Source organism: Mixophyes fleayi, chromosome 2, assembly GCF_038048845.1.
Source record: "Mixophyes fleayi isolate aMixFle1 chromosome 2, aMixFle1.hap1, whole genome shotgun sequence".
Lineage (NCBI taxonomy): Eukaryota > Metazoa > Chordata > Amphibia > Anura > Limnodynastidae > Mixophyes > Mixophyes fleayi.
In genome coordinates this window covers 37,849,049-37,870,109 of record NC_134403.1, presented here as the reverse complement: position 1 = coordinate 37,870,109, position 21,061 = coordinate 37,849,049, and the positions used below count along the sequence as shown (strand labels likewise).

The 21,061-nt window shown below is 41.7% G+C and overlaps 1 protein-coding gene across 1 annotated transcript in view; it reads left to right on the top strand.

Moving 5' to 3' along the window:
* Positions 1-21,061, top strand: part of GUCY1A2 (guanylate cyclase 1 soluble subunit alpha 2) — a 162,888-nt gene that overhangs the window by 49,254 nt on the left and 92,573 nt on the right. The window contains exon 4 of the mRNA XM_075198820.1: positions 8,335-9,059. Within this exon, the coding sequence (XP_075054921.1) occupies positions 8,335-9,059 (725 nt within the window). The remainder of the gene's footprint in view (positions 1-8,334; positions 9,060-21,061) is intronic.

The following is a 21,061-nucleotide window of genomic DNA, read 5'->3' as shown; positions in this document are numbered from 1 at the left end:
ATATACTCCATGCCGCTGCTTGGGTACTGATTATTTTAACACACAACACACACAATACATTTTTATATTTCGCTGCTTTTTATTAAGATTAAATAAATGTCAAGTTTTATATAATTGTTACATTATTTACTATTTCTTACTAATTGAATATTGGGGACTGGAGTGCCTTTTTTGTTCTTTTTCTTTTTGTTTAGTTTATGATTGTTAACATATAAGAGTGCACCCTGCCAATTTTTGGGAAATGGTATTGAATCATCACCTATAGAGCAACAGTCCTGTAGCTGTGTGTGACCACATTCCCCATGCTTTTGAATTTTATCTTCACTTTGCCCAGCTTCTACCCATCTGAAACATAGAAGAACTATAGGTGCACTGGCACAAACTGAGGCGCCCAGTTGCTCCAGTATTTGCTTTTCCCTACAGAGTGGTGTTGCACTTTGCAAATGATCCTGGCTGTTTGCCTATTAACTTAGAAAAGAACCTTCCACAAACATGGCAACCTTGATGGACATATTTAATGAAGCATATAAACATAAGTCATTTCATTTATATTATTCTGATCAGTTATACACAATCTTTGATGTATATTAATGTAAAACACTAGCTTTACTTGCTCTTGAAGAGGAAGCTGTGCAATATTTTAATGTAGAATATATTTAATATTTATAATCTATAATAATAAATAATGTTTGTCTGCTACTAACATGAAATGCTGTCAGACTGCTTTCCACATTAGAGACAAAATGAGCATTTCTCCCTTTAGAGTTAATATTATTTAATAATATCCCTTTAGATAGTAATTATTTGTAGCTAAACAGAGAAAAAGGAAAAGAGTAAATAGAGGCACTCCGGTCCCTAAGAGAATAGTATCAATCAAAACTGAATTTTATTGAATTCTTATTAAAACATCAAATAAAGCTGCGAAATATTGATAAAAGTGTAAGTTGTATATGAGGTGTATTTAAAATACAAACACCCGACAGTGGCAGATATTGGATAGCATAAAGGCCAATTGAATTGCATTGAATGTATCTAGGAACATATCACACTTCAATTAAAGCTTCCGCAGTCAATTCCTACCATCAAAATAGTATCCAACCTCATATGGGTCTGTCTATGGCCTATTGAGAATTTATCTGTAGCCTATAGGTCAATTCCTATGCAGTCCAGCTATGAGAAAGGGGAAATGAACTATTGCCCCTAAAATCGTGTGATTATCTGTGTGTAACCATATAATTCAAAAAGTGGGAATATGTTGACTCTTTCCTTACTATATTGTCCCTTTGTTCTGGAGTATGGTGTGCCAAGCTAAACAGCGAGAAACACACGTGGCTTGCAAACACTCGGGAGGTAGATGGATCGTGCACTTGCACATATGTATTATGAGGAGATACTACAAGGTAATCTGGCACCTATTATGTGTATCCCCACTCTAACACCTAACCGAGTGGTGCGATAGCGTGGACCCCACTTAATTCACACATAATATCATAGCTATAATATTATTCACTACATCCTGATTATGCGCATATTATGAGGATAAATAAAATACCTCTAGCGCTTGTTTTAGGATGTACAGGACTGTTAACCACGGCATACAGTGCCGGGACCAGACACCACTGTAGGGTGCTCGTGACGTCACAAATGACGTCACTAAGCCTCGACGTACGTTTCAAACTTTGCTTTTTCACAGAGGTAACCCGAGAAACAGTCTCGGGAAGCTAATATATAAAAACCGTCCAATCCCCTGGCGAGAAAATGATTGACGGGGAGAGTAGCAAATCATATCATAGATCGGCGGTTCCCAAACTGTGCGCCGCGGCTCCCTGGGGTGCCGCGGCGCTGTCACAGGGGTGCCGCGATCTCCCTAGAAAAAAAAAGAAAGAAAAAATACAAACAAAAAAAAACTTACCCATCATCCAGCGCCGGATCCTCCTCCCCCCTGACTGCCGGGCATGACGTCATGATGTCCGGCAGCCTCAGTGAGGAGCTGCAGCAGAGAAGATGTCAGGGAACAAGGTAAGTAAAGGAGAGTGAAAGGGGGCAGTAAGAGACACTGAAGGGGACAGAGAGAGACGCTGAAGGGGACAGAGAGACGCTGAAGGGGCACAGAGAGACACTGAAGGGGGACACAGAGAGGCTGAAGGGGACAGAGAGAGATGCTGAAGGGGACACAGACAGGCTGAAGGGGCACAGAGAGACACTGAAGGGGGACACAGAGAGGCTGAAGAAGACAGAGAGACACTGAAGGGAGACACAGAGAGGCTGAAGGGGACACAGGGAAGGTGAAGGGGACAGAGAGAGGCTGAAGGGGACAGAGAGAGGCTGAAGGGGGACAGAGAGATGCTGAAGGGAGACACAGACAGGCTAAAGGGGACAGAGAGAGGCTGAAGGGGACAGAGAGAGGCTGAAGGGGACACAGAGAGGCTGAAGGGGGACAGAGAGATGCTGAAGGGAGACACAGACAGGCTGAAGGGGACAGAGAGGCACTGAAGGGTTGACACAGAGAGGCTGAAGGGGACAGAGACGCTGAAAGGGACAGAGACGCTGAAAGGGAGACAGAGAGACACTGAAGGGAGACAGAGAGACACTGAAGGGGGACACAGAGAGGCTGAAGGGGACAGAGAAGCTGAAGGGGGGCACTGAGAGACACTGAAGGGGAAAGAGAGACACTGAAGGGACACACAGAGAGGCTGAAGGGGACAGAGAGACACTGAAGGGGACAGAGAGAGACACTGAAGGGGACAGAGAGACACTGAAGAGGGACAGAGAGAGGCTGATGGGGGACAGAGAGAGGCTGATGGGGGACAGAGAGAGGCTGAAGGGGACAGAAAGAGACACTGAAGGGAGACATATACATGCTGAAGGAGACAGAGAGGCACTGAAGGGGGCCACAGACAGGCTGAAGGGGACAGAGAGACGCTGAAGGGGGGCACTGAGAGACACTGAAGGGGACAGAGAGACACTGAAGGGAGACACAGAGAGGCTGAAGGGGACAGAGAGACACTGAACGGAGACACAGAATGGCTGAAGGGGACAGAGAGACACTGAAGGGGACAGAGAGACACTGAAGGGGACAGAGAGACACTGAAGTGGGACACAGAGAGGCTGATGGGGGACACAGAGAGGCTGAAGGGGGCAGAGAGAGGCTAAAGGGGACAGAGAGACACTGAAGGGGACAGAGAGACACTGAAGGGGACAGCGAGACACTGAAGAGGGACAGAGAGAGGCTGATGGGGGACAGAGAGAGGCTGATGGGGGACAGAGAGAGGCTGAAGGGGACAGAGAGACGCTGAAGGAGGGGGACAGAGAGACGCTGAAGGAGGGGGACAGAGAGACACTGAAGGAGGAGGGCAGAGAGACATTGACGGAGGAGGGCAGAGAGACGCTGAAGGAGGGGGACAGAGAGACACTGAAGGAGGGGGACAGAGAGACGCTGAAGGAGGGGGACAGAGGGACACTGAAGGAGTTCAGTGCCTTTTTGGTGGAACTCTTAGACTTCATCTTAAAGAAGAATTTTTTTGTCTTCTCTAACCGTTTTTACCTACAAATTCGGGGCACGGCTATGGGGGCGACATGTGCCCCCACATTTGCCAATCTCTATCTTGGCAAATGGGAACAGGACGTCGTCTTTGATGATGATATGTGTATGTATACTGACCTAATTTTATTGTGGGTCAGATACATAGACAACATTTTGGTCTTTTGGAAGGGTAGTAAAGAATTATTCCATCAATTTATTAATGTTTTAAAATGATAATCCAAACGATTTGAGACTCACCCTCAATATGAGTCAGGAAAAAGTAGACTTTCTTGACAAAACTATTCGAAAGAAATCTGATGGCCACATTGAAACGGACCTTTTTAGAAAGGCTACAGCTACCAATAATGTCCTCCATCATAGCAGTTTCCACTACCCCCCTGTCATTCGGAACATTCCCAGAGGTGAGTTCCTGAGATTAAAACTAAATTATTCCAACCCTGTAGATTACGAAACTCGAGCCAAGGAGCTCACACTCAGATTGATAGAAAGGGGGTATAGCAAAAGATCGATTAAAAGGGCTGCGAATGATGTTAGAGGAAGGGACAGAAATGCTCTGATCTACTCCTCTAGAGCACCAACTACTCAGAATCCCATCAGGTTCATAGGGGACCTCTGTGATGAATGGAGACAAATCCAGACCATCATCCAGAGGAATTGGTCTATCCTCTTGTTGGATGAGGATTTAAAAAGTGCTCTAGGGGATAGGGCACTTTTTAGTTGGATACGTGCTGCAAATCTTAAGAACAAATTGGTTCAGAGCCACTTTATAGAAAAGAAATCAAAGGACACCATCCTATCAATGTGGATCATGTAGGGCATGTGACCATATGGAAAAGACACTACAGGTCACGGATAGATATGGAACTACACATGTCATTAATGAGTACATAAATTGCAGTACTACTGGAGTTGTCTATGGTTTTAGATGCCCGTGCGCTAAAATCTATGTGGGCAAAACCAAGCGCAAACTTAAACTGAGGATTTTAGAACACATAGGATCAATCAGAAATGCTCAGAGGGACAAAGAACACCTGAAACAATTATCCCCAGTTGCTAGACACTTTCTCCTTAAACACAATTGTAACACGGGTGGTTTGAAATGCTATGGTATAGAAAGAATTAATCTTGGCATTAGAGGGGGAGATGTTGACAAATGTCTATTACAACGTGAATGCAAATGGATTTTTTTGCTTGACTCATTGTCCCCAAAGGGGCTCAATGAATATAACAGCTATGCTAGCTTTTTATGAAGTGAAATTTACTATATATATTGTCTAGAACATTATTACATAGCTTTGAAAGGATAATATAAATTTTGGCATCATGAGAGTACGACAACCCAGGTTATCATCTAAAAATTCCAATACTGCATAATTTTTGTTAATACCGTGCATGGTGATTTTTTAAGCAATTGGAATAATAATGTATCCTTTAATTCAATTTCTTTAGAATGATTACCCTTCTAACAATAGGCCAATACAATGCATCTCCTATGGAGCATTAGAGTCTGGATATTTACTATGAAAATATGATAACTCTGGTTATCATTCAATAATCCCTATACTGTACAATTTCCGCCAATACTGTATATGGCGACTATCTAAACAATTGGAATAATAATGTATCCTTTGATGTAATTTCTTTTGAATGATTACCCTTCTAACAATGGGCCAAAGGAATGCATCTCGTATGGAGTATTTGAGTCTGGATAGTGACTGTATGACATATATCTTTTATTACTATAACAATAAGTGCGAATTACATACTTTGACAATGTGGATTTTACTGTTCTGAACATATCTCCGTGATCAATACTGCAAATTTTGACACTTTGTGCTGGATGCTAGCATGATCTATGATATGATTTGCTACTCTCCCCGTCAATCATTTTCTCGCCAGGGGATTGGACGGTTTTTATATATTAGCTTCCCGAGATTGTTTCTCGGGTTACCTCTGTGAAAAAGCAAAGTGCGAAACGTTCGTCGAGGCTTAGTGACGTCATTTGTGACGTCACGAGCACCCGACAGTGGTGTCTGGTCCCGGCGCTGTATGCCGTGGTTAACAGTCCCGTACATCCTAAAACAAGCGCTAGAGGTATTTTATTTATCCTCATAATATGCGCATAATCAGGATGTAGTGAATAATATTATAGCTATGATATTATGTGTGAATTAAGTGGGGTCCACGCTATCGCACCACTCGGTTAGGTGTTAGAGTGGGGATACACATAATAGGTGCCAGATTACCTTGTAGTATCTCCTCATAATATATATGTGCAAGTGCACGATCCATCTACCTCCCGAGTGTTTGCAAGCCACGTGTGTTTCTCGCTGTTTAGCTTGGCACACCATACTCCAGAACAAAAGGACAATATAGTAAGGAAAGAGTCAACATAATAAATGTTTTATGCAAACATCTATAGACAATGCTCATAAGTGTTACCTACGATAATTGATACACTATGGTGGCATGAATTTCTCTCTAATTCCTTTATACTCCCACTTTTTGAATTATATGGTTACACACAGATAATCACACGATTTTAGGGGCAATAGTTCATTTCCCCTTTCTCATAGCTGGACTGCATAGGAATTGACCTATAGGCTACAGATAAATTCTCAATAGGCCATAGACAGACCCATATGAGGTTGGATACTATTTTGATGTTAGGAATTGACTGCGGAAGCTTTAATTGAAGTGTGATATGTTCCTAGATACATTCAATGCAATTCAATTGGCCTTTATGATATCCAATATCTGCCATTGTCGGGTGTTTGTATTTTAAATACACCACATATACAACTTACACTTTTATCAATATTTCGCAGCTTTATTTGATGTTTTAATAAGAATTCAATAAATTTTAGTTTTAATTGATACTATTCTCTTAGGGACCAGAGTGCCTCTATTTACTCTTTTCCTTTTTCTCTGACTATGACCAAGTAAAAATTAGAGTGCACCCCGTCTATTGCGTGAGGTTGCATTTAGTACCCACTATAGATGATTGGTCCTAATTTTGTGTGCGACCATACTTTTTGTTTTGTTTGTAGATAAACACCAGGGTTGTCCTAATTCTGAAAAACAAACACACAGGGGCTCATGTAGAGTTGGACGCATTTATGTAGAGTTGGACGCATTTGTGCTTTAAATGTTTGCAGTAAAAGATGCTCCCATGAAGAAACGTATGTATGTGCAACTTATGATCATACTTACCAACCTCTGAGACCTCCGAGAGGGCTGATTTCGCTGCCGTGTCTTGGGGGCGTGGTCAAAGCAACCCGCATCATTAGGCCCCGCCTCCTCTGCTAAACTACTCCACTTTTGGCCTACTACAACAGGGGGCGTAGAAGGATTATGTGATTCTCTGTGAATCACGCCACTAAGTCCTGCCCACTTCACAAAGAAAGTGGGTAGGATGCGGGAGGTTGTCCTGCTCTCCTCAAAGTCATTCCGTGAGAGTAGGCATCTATGCTTGTGTGTCCAGCTCTACAACATTAGCGGAGGTGCCAGGTTTACCTCATGAAAGTGACAGATGAGACTTAATAGCATTTTTGGTAAATGCAAAAGTCGCATTACCCTCTTGGTACAGATAATTTTGTAATGAAGTGTCATCTACCCAACAGAGAATTTTGTCTTGACATTGTTAATAAATGCAAACGTTGTACATAAAGTGTAATTAAATACAAACAAATATACATATCAAATTCAATTAAGTGAAATTAAATTAAATTAAATACAAACATCTGTTATTTTCCCCTTTAGAAATCAAATGGGAATCTTCTAGCTTACTGCATTCAAAATGGAAATTTCAGTTAAGTAATGCAAATAGACGACTGTCAATTCATTTAATTCATAAAGTACAATGAGCTGGAGGGGTCAATCCGCAATCAGCCAATCAGAAGAGGCTAGATAGGGCTGATGATTGACATCTTTACCCATGTGTCTCTTTGCACTTGTCCTCCAACACCCACAAGATATACTGCTCCTGGCAGATGAATCTGCAGTCAAGTTTAGCTCAGTTGTAATAACAGGAACATGCACTTACTGTACTCTCACCTGTCCTTTCAAACATATGTCCAACTATACATGAACCCTGTTTTATTTACTATGGCATTCATATTGTACTGCAATCATTTTTCTAATACATGGTCTCCATCAAAAGCTATATTATTAATTTTCATCCATAACAAACATAGTATTTTGAAAATAGAGCTCTACATCCCATTACCTGCACTATGCACATTCCATGCAGCATACCTCCAAACTGTACCGGTGTAAGAGGGACAGTCCCAATTTGAGTGGACTGTCCCATCGTCCCGACAGGCATTACCTCTGGCTCGACTCATGGGAATTTTGGGAGGTATTTCCTGCTCAACATACAAACCTCTTAGTAGAAATATCCATTGTAAAAGCCATGAAAGTCATGAATACGTGAAAATCATAAACAAAGTGAAAGTCATAAGCAAAGTGAAATTTCACAGGAAATTAAAAAAAACTGTTAAACTGAATTAATGCAAATTCCATTAAAATGAATTAGGTAAAACTGGTCTTAGAAAGCGTACTTTTTTGACAATAGTTTTCAGTAATTGTTATTTCACACTAATATGCATCAACATTACACCTGTTTTTCATTAAGGTAAATATGCTTTTTCAGTGAAAATGAAGACAGGTATAACAGAATTAATCCATGAACAGTATGTTAACTGTTTATAAAAAGGGCAAAATAGGCCTCTAAACAGGTAAAAGTACATAGTGATTATTTATGTCTGTTTGTATCTCTAATGTTTCAGGTGTGAAGTTTGAAGAATTACAAGAAAGATTTGGTGAGGAGTTTTTCAGCATCTGCTTTGAGGAGAATGAAAGGGTTCTACGAGCTGTTGGTGGAACACTCAATGACTTCTTCAATGGCTTTGATGCGTTGTTGGAGCATATTAGGACTTCAATTGGGAGACAGGTGACCCTTGAATCCCCCTCTCTCCTATGCAAAGAGCTTGCTGATGGGACCCTCATACTCAGTTGCTTCCATCTTCATCCCATTGTAGGTTTTGCTATGCTTGGTATGATAAAGGCAGTGGGGAAGAAGATCTACCAATTAAAAATTGAAGTGGAACAAGTAAACAATGTGACTGAGAAATTGTTTCCTGAAATTATAAACCCGGGTAACTGTAAATCTCTAATCTTTAAAATTAAGGCATATGATAATGCAAACATCACAAAATTACCTCCAATAAGATCATCTCAAGTTCCGTCTGACTTGAGGATAAGCATCAACACATTCTGTCAAGCATTCCCCTTCCACCTGATGTTTGACCCAAATATGCTGATTCTGCAGCTCGGAGAAGGACTGAGGAAACTGATAAAATGTGAAGTTCACAAAACATTGAAGTTTCATGATAGTTTTGAAATAGTATCACCGAAAATCATCTGTACTTTTGAACAAGTCCTGTTGAGACTGTCAACACCCTTTGTCATACGGAATACACTAGATACAACTGGCCTTGAGAATAAAGACAAGGTAAAGTTCTTGAGATGTTTATCGTTCATACCTACTTTTATTAATCATAGTTTGTGGTAATGGCTACAACATAGATACTATTCATTGTGCATTACTGAGATTCATGATTTACAACAAAATGTATATAATGATATTTCTGTCTGTAGATCTCTCTGCCTGTCAGTGTATCCATCTATTGAGCTCTTTAGGGTTAGTGTGGCACTTTGACACATCTTCCTAAATTTGGGACTTGCCTGTTTATTCTCTGTTCAGGAGAGATGCAAACAGTTCCCATCTTTTGTACAACAGGATATCTTTTGTCACTGGCTCAAAAGTTTAATTTTCATCATATCATTGGCTCAAATCTTTGTTTTTGGCTCAAACAGTCAAAATTATTAACTTCTAGTAGGCTTGGGTCGAGGCAGGGAAGGGAGGTGCCAAGGCTGAAGCTGCCTCTGTGTTTAGAAGTGCAACACACACCCTCAAAATCACTGTTGATATTGACTTAGACTCTAGTGAACCACACAGAAGCTGTCCGAGTGCTCCAATTGGCTCTCTGGCTGACCGCAGTCTTTGCAATTATTGACCAAGAGCATCTGCATTTCCTCTTCTCCACCGAATTCTAACAACAGTGTTTAGTGTTGGACAGGCAACAGAATGTTGTCAGACTGGTCTATTATTGGCTGATAGAGCTTCATGTCCTGCACTAAGCTCCAAGATGTAACAGAGCTACAATCGGTCAATAATAGCAGAGGATCATTGCCGCTAGAACTGGTGTCACAATAACAGTCAGCAGCAGATACACACTTTCCACTTGCATTACACATTGGTGACCAGGCAATGAGCTTAGGATTATACAATGGTCACAAGGGAGTAAGCTCCATATTGTACACTAGCCACAAAGGAAAATACTTTGTATTATACACTAGTTACCAGTCAATGGGTTATCTATTATACTAGCCACCAGAGTATGGAGTCTGCATTGTATACTAGGCTCTGACCAGAGTCATTGTGCTGGTACATGCTTGGTGTCAAAGCACGTTTATTGAACTATATGTTATGTAGGGTCACAGTTCTGATATAATGTGGGGGTCACTGCTGGGTTTAGTATGTTGGGACACTTTTGGGTATAAGGGTTTAATATGTGACTAGTAATGGTAAGTGTGGCTCAGTGAGGCTTGAAATGGCTATTTGGTCAACTAGCCTTGGGTTCAAGCCAGGATATTGCATTTGATTATGCCTTGTGATTGGTTACTTAATGTAGTACTGTTTCAATTATATTTCAAACAAAAGAGCTTTGCCTACTGTAGACTGCTACTCCTTATGCAGGCATCCAGCCGGCTGGGTAGTATTCTTTACAGCCTATGCAGCCACGTCAGTTACCATCACAAGGTTGGTCTTACAGGAAAACCAGAGGTTACAGGAGCCCCATAGGACCAATGATGCTGCTGCACAGGTAGTGCATAGACGACCCACTGCCTCATTCAGTACTGTCCGGCCCACCGCTGGAGTGTAGTTAGCCAGTTGATATAAAGAAGAATATAGGTATTTTTCCATCAATGCAGAACCACTCCAGTGTCATTCATGCCATGTCCCTTTATTGCTACTGCTTCTTTGTGCATTTAAGTCTCGGGGTCTCATTTAGAGTTGAATGCAAAAATATGCGAACAATGTACCCCTAAAAGTACATCTGCACACTTGCCTTTTTGTGAGTATTTTGTGTTGCACCTTTTTTAAGATACCTTCTACTTAAAAACTAGCTCATAGATGAGTCAGGAGAAAAGATACGCCAGTCATCATTATTAACTTATGTCTAACATATACATGCATCCAGGGAAAAAATACAAATTGTAAAGCGCTACGGAATTTGCTGGCGCTATATAAATAAATGTTGATGATGATGATGTTGATGGTCCTAATATCCTTAACCTGAACCAGTGCTACATAGCATGGGCTGGTTTCCACAAAGCTAGGGTTCAAAGAGGCATGGGGTCCCCCTGCTATATTAGAGACCAGCACCAGGCTAGACAAACATGTTGCTAATATGACCGTGTGGGTTCAATAACCGCTGGGCCAAACACACAAGCAGCCACGGTGGGAAAAGACTGCCCACATCGTTACAGGGCCACGTCCCCCTATCCCGATGCCGGCTACCCAAATGTTGGGAGCTATGATAAGCAGGGCCATCTTAACAACATTATGGGCCCCCGGGCAAAGCAGTGCACCGGGGCCCCTAAATATAGATATAGATATATAGATGTATACAGATACAGATACAGATATAGATATATAGAGTTAGAGATAGATAGATGTACTTGCTCAGTTACCCTTGTAGGTTTTTTTTGAAGGTTTTTTTCTTATGCAGGATTATTTATTCTCATTAAAAGCCGTGCCTATGGGGCTCCCTTGCCCGTGGGGCCCCCTGGGCAGCTGCCCATCGTGCCCAATGAAAAAGATGGCCCTGATGATAGGTGGGCACACTTACAAAAGTGGGTGCATGAGACACAAATATAGATGCACATATTGTAATACCCGAAAAGTTGCAGATGTCAGCTACAAAGATAATAGCAAAAACAACAGAACAAGATGGCAAACTGCGCTATCGGGAAAAAAAGTCTTGTTTTTTTCTACTAACCCTGTAATTGCAGCATAAATAATTCCTTTTATATATTCAGAGTTAATATTGAGCAGAGCATATAGAAGGAGATGCAGTCGTGTATGTGGCAATTACTTTTGGCTACAGTACAATCCACACACTTGATTTTGTCTTGGAAAGTTTACAATTTTCTGTGTCATTTCATGCTTGCTTGTTATATTACACAGATCACTGTTCCACTGACTGAATGAAAGCTTTCACAACATTAATGACTTAAGCCAATGGATGAGTCAAATCAATGAGCAAATTATTAGAATACAGAACAATTTAATCTTTGTAAAATGTCTTTGCCTGAAAATGTTGAAACTGAAATATGCTTAAAGCGTACCCATTGTCTGCACATAATAGAGGCGGACATTGTGAGAGTAAGGATGCAGCTGATCAGTTCCCTTGTGTCTATTGTCATCAATGAGGCATGAGGTACAACATGGTTACTTACACATTGTGTAGGTTATGGGTACACCTCTCCTGGGATCTTCCCCGGAGGGAAAGTGTAAAAAGTTGGTAAGTATGCATAACACTGCACAATCACATTCATAGTGGATAGGTCTCACCCTCCCACAAGATCAGCACACTCATCTTCTGCAACTTTAAAAATTCCCATAATCCTATAGGCTGTGCTGTGAACATTCCAATAATATGGTTGGCTGCACTGTGAAAATGTCGATGATCTGATTGGCTAATGAACAGGGTACACACGGACGAGCAGAAGTTGAAGTTTGCGTTCAATAACTGCAAAGTTGCATTCAATAATAATTCAGATCTCAGTCAAATGCACCTTTAAAAATAAAAATAACCAGTGTGTAGGTTGCAGTTCAGCATTGCCCACTGTTTCAAATTCAAAATGAAGACAGTAGGTGCATCTGCAAGATATAGACAGATGATTGATATTAGAGATGGGCGGACTCGGTTCCCAGAGAACCGAACCCACCCAAACTTTGGGTATCCGAGTACCGAGCTGAGTAGCTCGGTACTCTCCCGCACGCTCCGAATCCAAATCGAGGCCGAATGTCATCGTCACGTCGTCCGATCTCGGGGCTCGGTTCTCGCGATACTTCAAGATTATAAATACACGCCTCCACAGCAATCCATTGCAATTTGACAGAGGGAGAGAGCAGGGTGTAGTCACAGGCTGATTAGAGCAGGGACAGATAATCCAATATTCTTATTCCAATTGTTGTAACAAAAATCACTAGAGAAGAGAGGAGGATAGAGGTTATTGTTCTTTTCAATATTTGGCACTCCCCAGTGCTTTTGGGGTGTCCCCCATAATTGTGCATAAATATTTCTGGCTGTAAAAATTACTATCTGTCAGCAGTATCTACCAACTAATTTTTAGCACTCCCCAGTGCTTTTGGGGTGTCCCCCCTAATTGTGCATAAATATTTCTGGCTGTCAAAATTACTATCTGTCAGCAGTATCTACCAACTAATTTTTAGCACTCCCCAGTGCTTTTGGGGTGTCCTCCCTAATTGTGCATACATTTTTCTGGCTGTCAAAATTACTATCTGTCAGCAGTATCTTACCAAATATTTTTTAGCACTACAAGTGCTTTGGGCTGAGAATGGATTCAAAGCAGTCCACATATGAGCAGAATGAGCAACCAGGTTCTGTCACCAGTCCTGTTGTTAGTGTTCCCAGTACGTCATGTGGGCAAGGCGATGTCAAACTACAGAGTGTTTGGAAATCAGTCCAAAAAACAAAAAAAACCAAAAAATTTACTGTGTTGAAGCGAAAAAAAGAAGTGTTACTGAGCAAAAGTTAAGTGCCGATAAAAAAAATTGCCAACATGCCATTCTACACACGCAGTGGCAAAGAGAGAATGAGGCCTTCACCTTTGGCAAATAGTGGCGGATCCCAAAAAGTTACCGAGCCTACAATTGGTGCACAACTACTGTTACGCGTCAAAGCCGAGCTGCAAGATAACAGTAAGGCATTAGAGGATAATGTTTGCTCTGATTCACAAATGGCACCAATCCCTGTGGAGAGTCCATCCAACAGTGGGATGTCTAATCGTGAGCATTCTGTTAGTGTACCCATAAAGAAGGGCCCTTTCAGCAGTTCTGCTGATGTGTACCTGAACAGCCCGACTGTAGCTGCTGATACACAAATTGAGGATGCCACTTTGGAAATAGAAGAGGATGAGGGGGAGATTTGTGGAGGTGACGAGGGCGCTAATGAGGATGTTGATGATTATGATGCAGACAGATACCAAATTGCCTTTCTCAATTTTTATTTATATTCTAGATTATATAACGGCTGAATAGTTTTCTATTTTACTCCTAGTGGAGAGGGGATCTGATGCAGACAGATACCAAACTTCCTTTGTCCATTTCTTTGTATATTCGAATTTCTAGTTCCACAGTCTGTGCAGGCTGCTTTTTTTTATATTCAACTACAAGTGGAGGACGGGGGGGCATAGATAGCCACCAAGGTAATCCAGGTCCAAAACCGAATACAAAACCAAAACACGGGTGTCAGTGACCATCTCTAATTGATATACACATTTAATTTGTAATGTCCATGCATACAATTAGTATACTTACTGTATTCTTAATAAGACTACTAATCTACTCGCCAACCCTCAGATACTATCTTCTGAATGGTTTTACATTTATATTTCTAGACAAAGCCTTAAGGATGATTTTGCTTTGATCATTTTGCATATTTTACCAACTTAATCATTTTGTATATTTTACCAAATATTGTTACTGTTTTGTTGTTGGAATACATGGTAAATCTTTTTATCTCCATCACTTTGTTACATTTCATGAACTATGTTATCAATACAAGCAGCAGGTAGCACCAGACCACTTGAGCCAATGTGGTAACATATGTCACAATGGTGCTTATAATGGTCAAAAAGGCTTTTTTTTTATTTCGTCCAACACAGGAAAGGGATATTGCCAGCGATAACCTTCGCAGCTGTTCGGACTTGCTGGCCATGACTTCGCTGTGCCATTGCATGGGGAAGCCTCTGTAACAAGTATCACTGTGGTACATGTATCACCTCAATACATGTTATTTGTATAAAGCATTTTTGTGCAAGGATTTTACAATCAAATTTTTTTTTTCTATTCATTTTATCTATTATTTACTTTTTTTAAAATATATTAGTGAAACAGAAGCCCAGACTTGAGCTTTCAGTTCCACGGTGCACGCTGGGGCCAGCAAACTCTCTCACGCATGCAAAGTATTAAGCTAACACTTACCGCTCTGGTCCAGTATCGTTCAGCTGACCTCAAGTAAATAGTGTTTGACTTTGTTCACAAAGTACAAATGACATCACACTGTCAGAAGATATTGAGCAAATACACACGCGTTGTAGACATTGGTAGAACCACGTGCGCATACAAAAGACAGCTCATGCATGCACATATATGCAGATATAACCTTTTACGATAACCCTTACTGCACCTGGGGCAGCACGATGGCTAAGTGGTTAGCACTTCTGCCTCACAGCGCTGGGGTCATGAGTTCAATTCCCGACCGTGGCCTTATCTGTGTGGAGTTTGTATGTTCTCCCCGTGTTTGCGTGGGTTTCCTCCGGGTGCTCCGGTTTCCTCCCACACTCCAAAAACATACTAGTAGGTTAATTGGATGCTATCAAAATTGACCCTAGTCTCTGTCTGTGTGTGTGTTAGGGAATTTAGACTGTAAGCTCCAATGGGGCAGGGACTGATGTGAATGAGTTCTCTGTACAGCGCTGTGGAATCAGTGGCGCTATATAAATAAATGGTGATGATGATGATGATGATGACCTGCAGCAAGACTGCGTAGTGCTGCGCATATTTGTTTTCCTCAAAAAAAATATGACATCCAAATTGACATGTACCCCATTATGTTCCTGTCCGAATTAAGGGAATTTGATATTTATAGCAGATCAGTTTAGTTTATTTGCAATTATGCTGTTTATTTAACAAATAATTGCTCCAGTAATTACATTGAGTGACTGCCCCTGTCATCTAATTCTCCTAATCACTGACTTAATTTGAAAATCATAACATCTCAGCATAATTATGTATGTGCAAATATCTTAAAAAAAACATTATTAATGTCAGTTATAAAAAGATAGCAGTTAATTTTTTTAAATGAGTGTGCTGATTGTTGATGACAGCTATAAAACTGAGCGATCACTTTACCGTTAAAGGACCAAACACATGTTTATTCGCTGGTGGTTACTATGAGGCCATGACAAGATGTACAGACCTACATTCGTGAAAAAAGCCACATTGGCCCTGGTTTAGGGTGGCAGCAGGGCCGGACTGGGACTAAAAATCAGCCCTGGCATTTGAAGCATACAGGCCCACCTCTGTTGGTGACGCTGCGCAGCGGCGGCGGTGCAAAGGGCGTGGCCACATTATGTTGGAGGCGTGGTCGACATGGGCATTGATATATACATTATAATAAAACATTACATTTATCAGGCCCTCCCCACACACATCAGCCACCCCCCACCCCAGAAACACATTACAACACCCTAGTCCACTGTACTTATCTACGCTTCTGACATCCATCAGGATGGGAACTTTCTGTAGAGTGAGCAGGGAAGCTCTGAGTGTCACAAGATTAATAAATCTCATGAGATTTAGAGATCCTCGGCTTGCTCTGCAGGCTGTGTCCTGTCCGGGGACTGGGAGCAACTATCAGATTCCTCCTGCTAACCAGAGCTGGATTAAGGCTCGGGGGGGGGCCCTAGGCACTTGAGACAGGGGGGCTCCTATATGTAATATGGTTACTAGACACATTTTCAACAAATACACAGGCAATACTGTGAGCACTACTGTTAGGTGCACACAGTTCTGCCTTCCCAAGCAGTACAATGTGAAACAGGACATACCTCCCAACTGTCCTTGCAATCAGACCAAATCCTGACTAAGCAATACAGTCACCCACCAAATTCAGAACAGTTGACAGACTGTCCTGCTCTCTCCTACCTGACTTGTGGCTGCTGGTGTCTTTAGCTCAGTTGCTGCTTGTCTGAATCCTGGAATATTGGGGGCCCTATTTGGAAAAAAAAATGGGTTCATGAAATTTAGAAAACTCCAAGCAGTACCGCTGTTAAATCAATATAGCACCCACGTTTTAAAATTAGGCCTCACTACAGCCCCAACATCAAAATAATAGTATTCACATTTAATAAATAAACATATTTCCCTCCCTGCAAACAGCCCCTTCATCACCACCACACTGTGCCCCCTTATGATCGCACTGCGCCCTCCATGCTACTTTTACCCCCTTCATCACATTCTGCCATGCTGCTTTTGCCCCTCTTCATCCTCCTGTGCCTTTTTTCTTCCCCCCTTTCTTTATCACCCAGTCTCTTTTACCCCCCCTTTCTTCATTCCCTTGTGCCTTTCCTCCCTTTATTCCCCTGTGCCTTTTCTCCTTTTATCCCCCTGTGGCTTTTCTCCCTTTATTCCCCTGTGCCTTTTCTCCCTTTATTCCCCTGTGGCTTTTCTCCCTTTATTCCCCTGTGCCTTTTCTCCCTTTATTCCCCTGTGGCTTTTCTCCCTGTATTACCCTGTGGCTTTTCTCCCTGTTTTCCCCTGTGGCTTTTCTCCCTGTATTCCCCTGTGGCCTTTCTCCCTTTATTCCCCTGTGGCTTTTCTCCCTTTATTCCCCTGTGGCTTTTCTCCCTGTATTCCCCTGTGGCTTTTCTCCCTGTATTGCCCTGTGGCTTTTTTCCCTTTATTCACCTGTGGCTTTTCTCCCTGTATTCCCTTGTGGCTTTTCTCCCTGTATTCCCCTGTGGCTTTTCTCCCTGTATTCCCCTGTGGCTTTTCTCCCTGTATTCCCCTGTGGCTTTTCTCCCTTTATTTCCCTGTGGATTTTCTCCCTTTATTCCCCTGTGGCTTTTCTCCGTGTATTCCCCTGTGGCTTTTCTCCCTGTATTCCCCTGTGGCTTTTCTCCCTTTATTCCCCTGTGGCTTTTCTCCCTTTATTCCCCTGTGGCTTTTCTCCCTGTATTCCCCTGTGGCTTTTTTCCCTTTATTCCCCTGTGGCTTTTCTCCCTTTATTCCCCTGTGGCTTTTCTCCCCTTTTTTATTCCCGAGTGCCTCTCTTCGCTTCTGGTCTATTTTACCTACCTCTGTATTTCTTCTCTTTTCTCTCTTCTCTCTTTTCTTCTATTTTCCGGGCGCCGCTCCTCACTGAATGATTGGCGTGACGTGATGACATCACGCCCGACATTCAGTGCAAACAAAAGGGGGGGAGGGGTGGACGCCGGCGCCACGATCATGTGAGTATTTGTACACTCACATGATCGTAGCGCCGGAGCCGGCCCGCCCACTGCTTTGCTAATAAAAAAAAAATTAAAAAATTTGAGTGAGGGCGGGGGGGCTGCGGCACCGTGATCATGTGAGTATACAAATACTCACATGATCGCTGCGCAGGGTACCGGACTGGCCCACACAGCCATCGACCCTTCTGGCAAATGCCAGAAGTGCCAGATGGCCAGTCCGGCCCTGGATGGCAGAAATGTAGGGACAACATACTGAACCTTTTTTAATATTTTACCACATTTTTCTTATTTTATATTTATATTACTAGTAGACATTTGTTGTATACAGAAAGGGATTGCAGTGATGGTTGGAGTCATAGAGTTCTTAGACGGAAAGGGAGGTGGTCAGAATAAAAGTGGCAAATGAGGGTTAATAAATTAAATCTTGTCCTAAATATGCAGTAACCTATGTTATTGGTGTTCCTTGCAGCTTACAGATAAAATATTGGCAGGACCATTTTTGGTAATCACACCTTTCACCCCATGTAGGCCTCCTTTCATCAGCCGAAGGAACATTATTCAGTTTCATTAAAAAGTAACAACGGGCTCCTTGGCAATTCGTTTGTTCCCCTCTGGCCCTTACAGACTTCGTTCTGACCCATGTGCGGCGATCAGGACTCCGCTCCTGTTCCGACATCTCCTGTCCTCTAACATTTACCTTTTATCTTCTTCTCGATCACACTCCTGCATCAGCGTTTGTGGTCTCCCCCCCCTTTTTCCCTTCTAACCCTCCTTCACCCCTCCCCCCATTCTACCGTATTATAGGTTTGTATACTTAAACAAAAGCAAAAATAATGAACATATGGTCAATTTAAGTCTCAAGTTGTCAAATAACGCCTTCGTTTTATTTTACTAAATTATTAATGTTCTTCTATGTACACAATGTAAATGTTTTACCTCAGATTGTGCATGTTTTTTTTTTCATGGACTGACCATCCAAAATAAAGAATTAAAAAAAAAAAAAGTAACAACAACTTTAGGGGTCTAAGTGGTAATATTCATTTTGTGACACCGCATACCGCTATGTATCAGGGCTCATTGGCAAACTCCCCCACCATCAAAACTATCTAAAACCTCCTTCACGACGGCCTAACTGTGTCGGTGAACGGATCTGACCCCAGTGCCTACAACGCTATCGCAAGGTCGCGCATGCGCATTGCGATGGGACCCCGGCACTGCACACAGAGTCACTTTTCCGGTGCGATGGAGGCCATAGGACTCCATTGACAAGGTAAGCTAACACCATCACAGGATTGTGTTCATTTTTTAAGGCAAAGCTTTTTTACCACTTGTTATATTTAGGTCACACCTCAGTCCTCATAGAAATCTATGGGGACTGCAGTGACCAGTGGTAGACAGGTTAAGGCATATTCCCTGTATCTCCATTAGGCTAATTATTATTATGCAGTGATAAATTTTCTATCGCCGTTTTCAGTTACCAAAATCAGTTATCACCGTAATTTCTGAAGAATGTGGTAGCGGTAAGAGTACTCTCACCGTTTCGCCGGGTAATCTTGGGTGCACCTGCGAATGTGTAACCAGGGTTGCCAACTCTGAAATGAAAAACAAGCAACCGGTTAGTAAAAAACAAGCCCAAACCAATCCTAAAAGCCCCCAAAAAAGCCCAACTTACAGGGTACCGTCCTTTTCTATAACACTAATTTCTACACTGAATCTCCATTTAGAAAACCTTTATAAACACAAGAGGACACATTTATACACTGATATGGGAAATAAAAAAACAAATGCTGTAATTTAGGACACTTGCATGTCTATACCACACAGCCCCATGATATAACAGTATAAAATAGGGCTCTGAAAAAAAGTAGTCTTCTTATATGAGCAGCTTACTGAATGGGAGTATATTACCTGCTATAAGTGCAGTGATCGTGTGTCTGTCACAGCACTTATTTCAGTAGGTTGCTGTAGATCCGTCTTCCTGTGATTTATTCCACGTCCTCCTCTGACGCCGCCCACCCACAAAGCACCACTTCATTGGAGGAATTTACTGCACAACCCGCCCACAAAAAAAAACAACTGAATGTACCAATCACAAAATGGTGACAGAGGAAACCCCCCCCCCAAAAAAAAAATGATTATGCAGCCTGAGGACTTGGAGAACCTGTCCAAGCCCAAAAACAAGCTACCCGCGGCAGTGAAAAAAAACCCGCAACTTCACAAAAAAAGAAGCCCAATTTCGCTTGTTATAAGCAGAATTGGCAACTATGTGTGTAACCCGTCTTTCTGGATCACACATGCGTAGTGGAACTGGGAGCTCTGGTTTGGGCTTCCTGTTACACCTGTAAAAAATATATATATATATAAAAAATATTTTTCTTAAAATATATATTTAACCGCCATTCCGAAGAGAAAAATAAATAAAGCATTTTTTTTCTGTTAATATCCTCTACTATCACCATCCTGAGATGGCGATAGAAAAAGAGGATTGTGGCGGTAAGTGGAATGGTGTGATCCTTGTTAAATAGCTCCCCCATCCTTTGCATGGGGAAGCTTTCACCGGAGATAGCATGGTGGTAACCCTTAATAGAAAATGAGTGGTAGGGCTTTTCTCCCTATAATAAATAGATGTGCTTAGATTCTATGTTCTAGCAATTAGACTCTGAAGCTTTATGTTTATTGGGCCTATTTATTAAACAAGGAAATGCACCAGTTTGTCTATCAAAAGGCTATTACCATGGTATCGCAGCGGTAAACCTTGTGGTAAAGAGATTCGCTGGGTTTTTCCAGTGAAAACTTCCCCAATGACAGCAATCCTCCCTTTTCCTTTCTTTAAGATAATGAAAAAAAAAAAAGAAAGCTTTAGGGGACAGAGTTGCAGGGACAGAATGATGCCTTTGCGTGTTTTTATTTTTTTATTATTATTTGTATATTGTTTATTTATAATGTACTATTTTCATATTCTAAGCATGTAGTTAGGAGCTTAGTAAGAGCTGCATTATTTCCATGGTAAGCTTTCACGCAGATGGAATACATGGACAGTGGGAACCATGGAGAGAGCATGTGTATGTTTTGGAACTTTACCATTGCATATCCAATTTATGTTCATTATTGTTTATAGGTAAA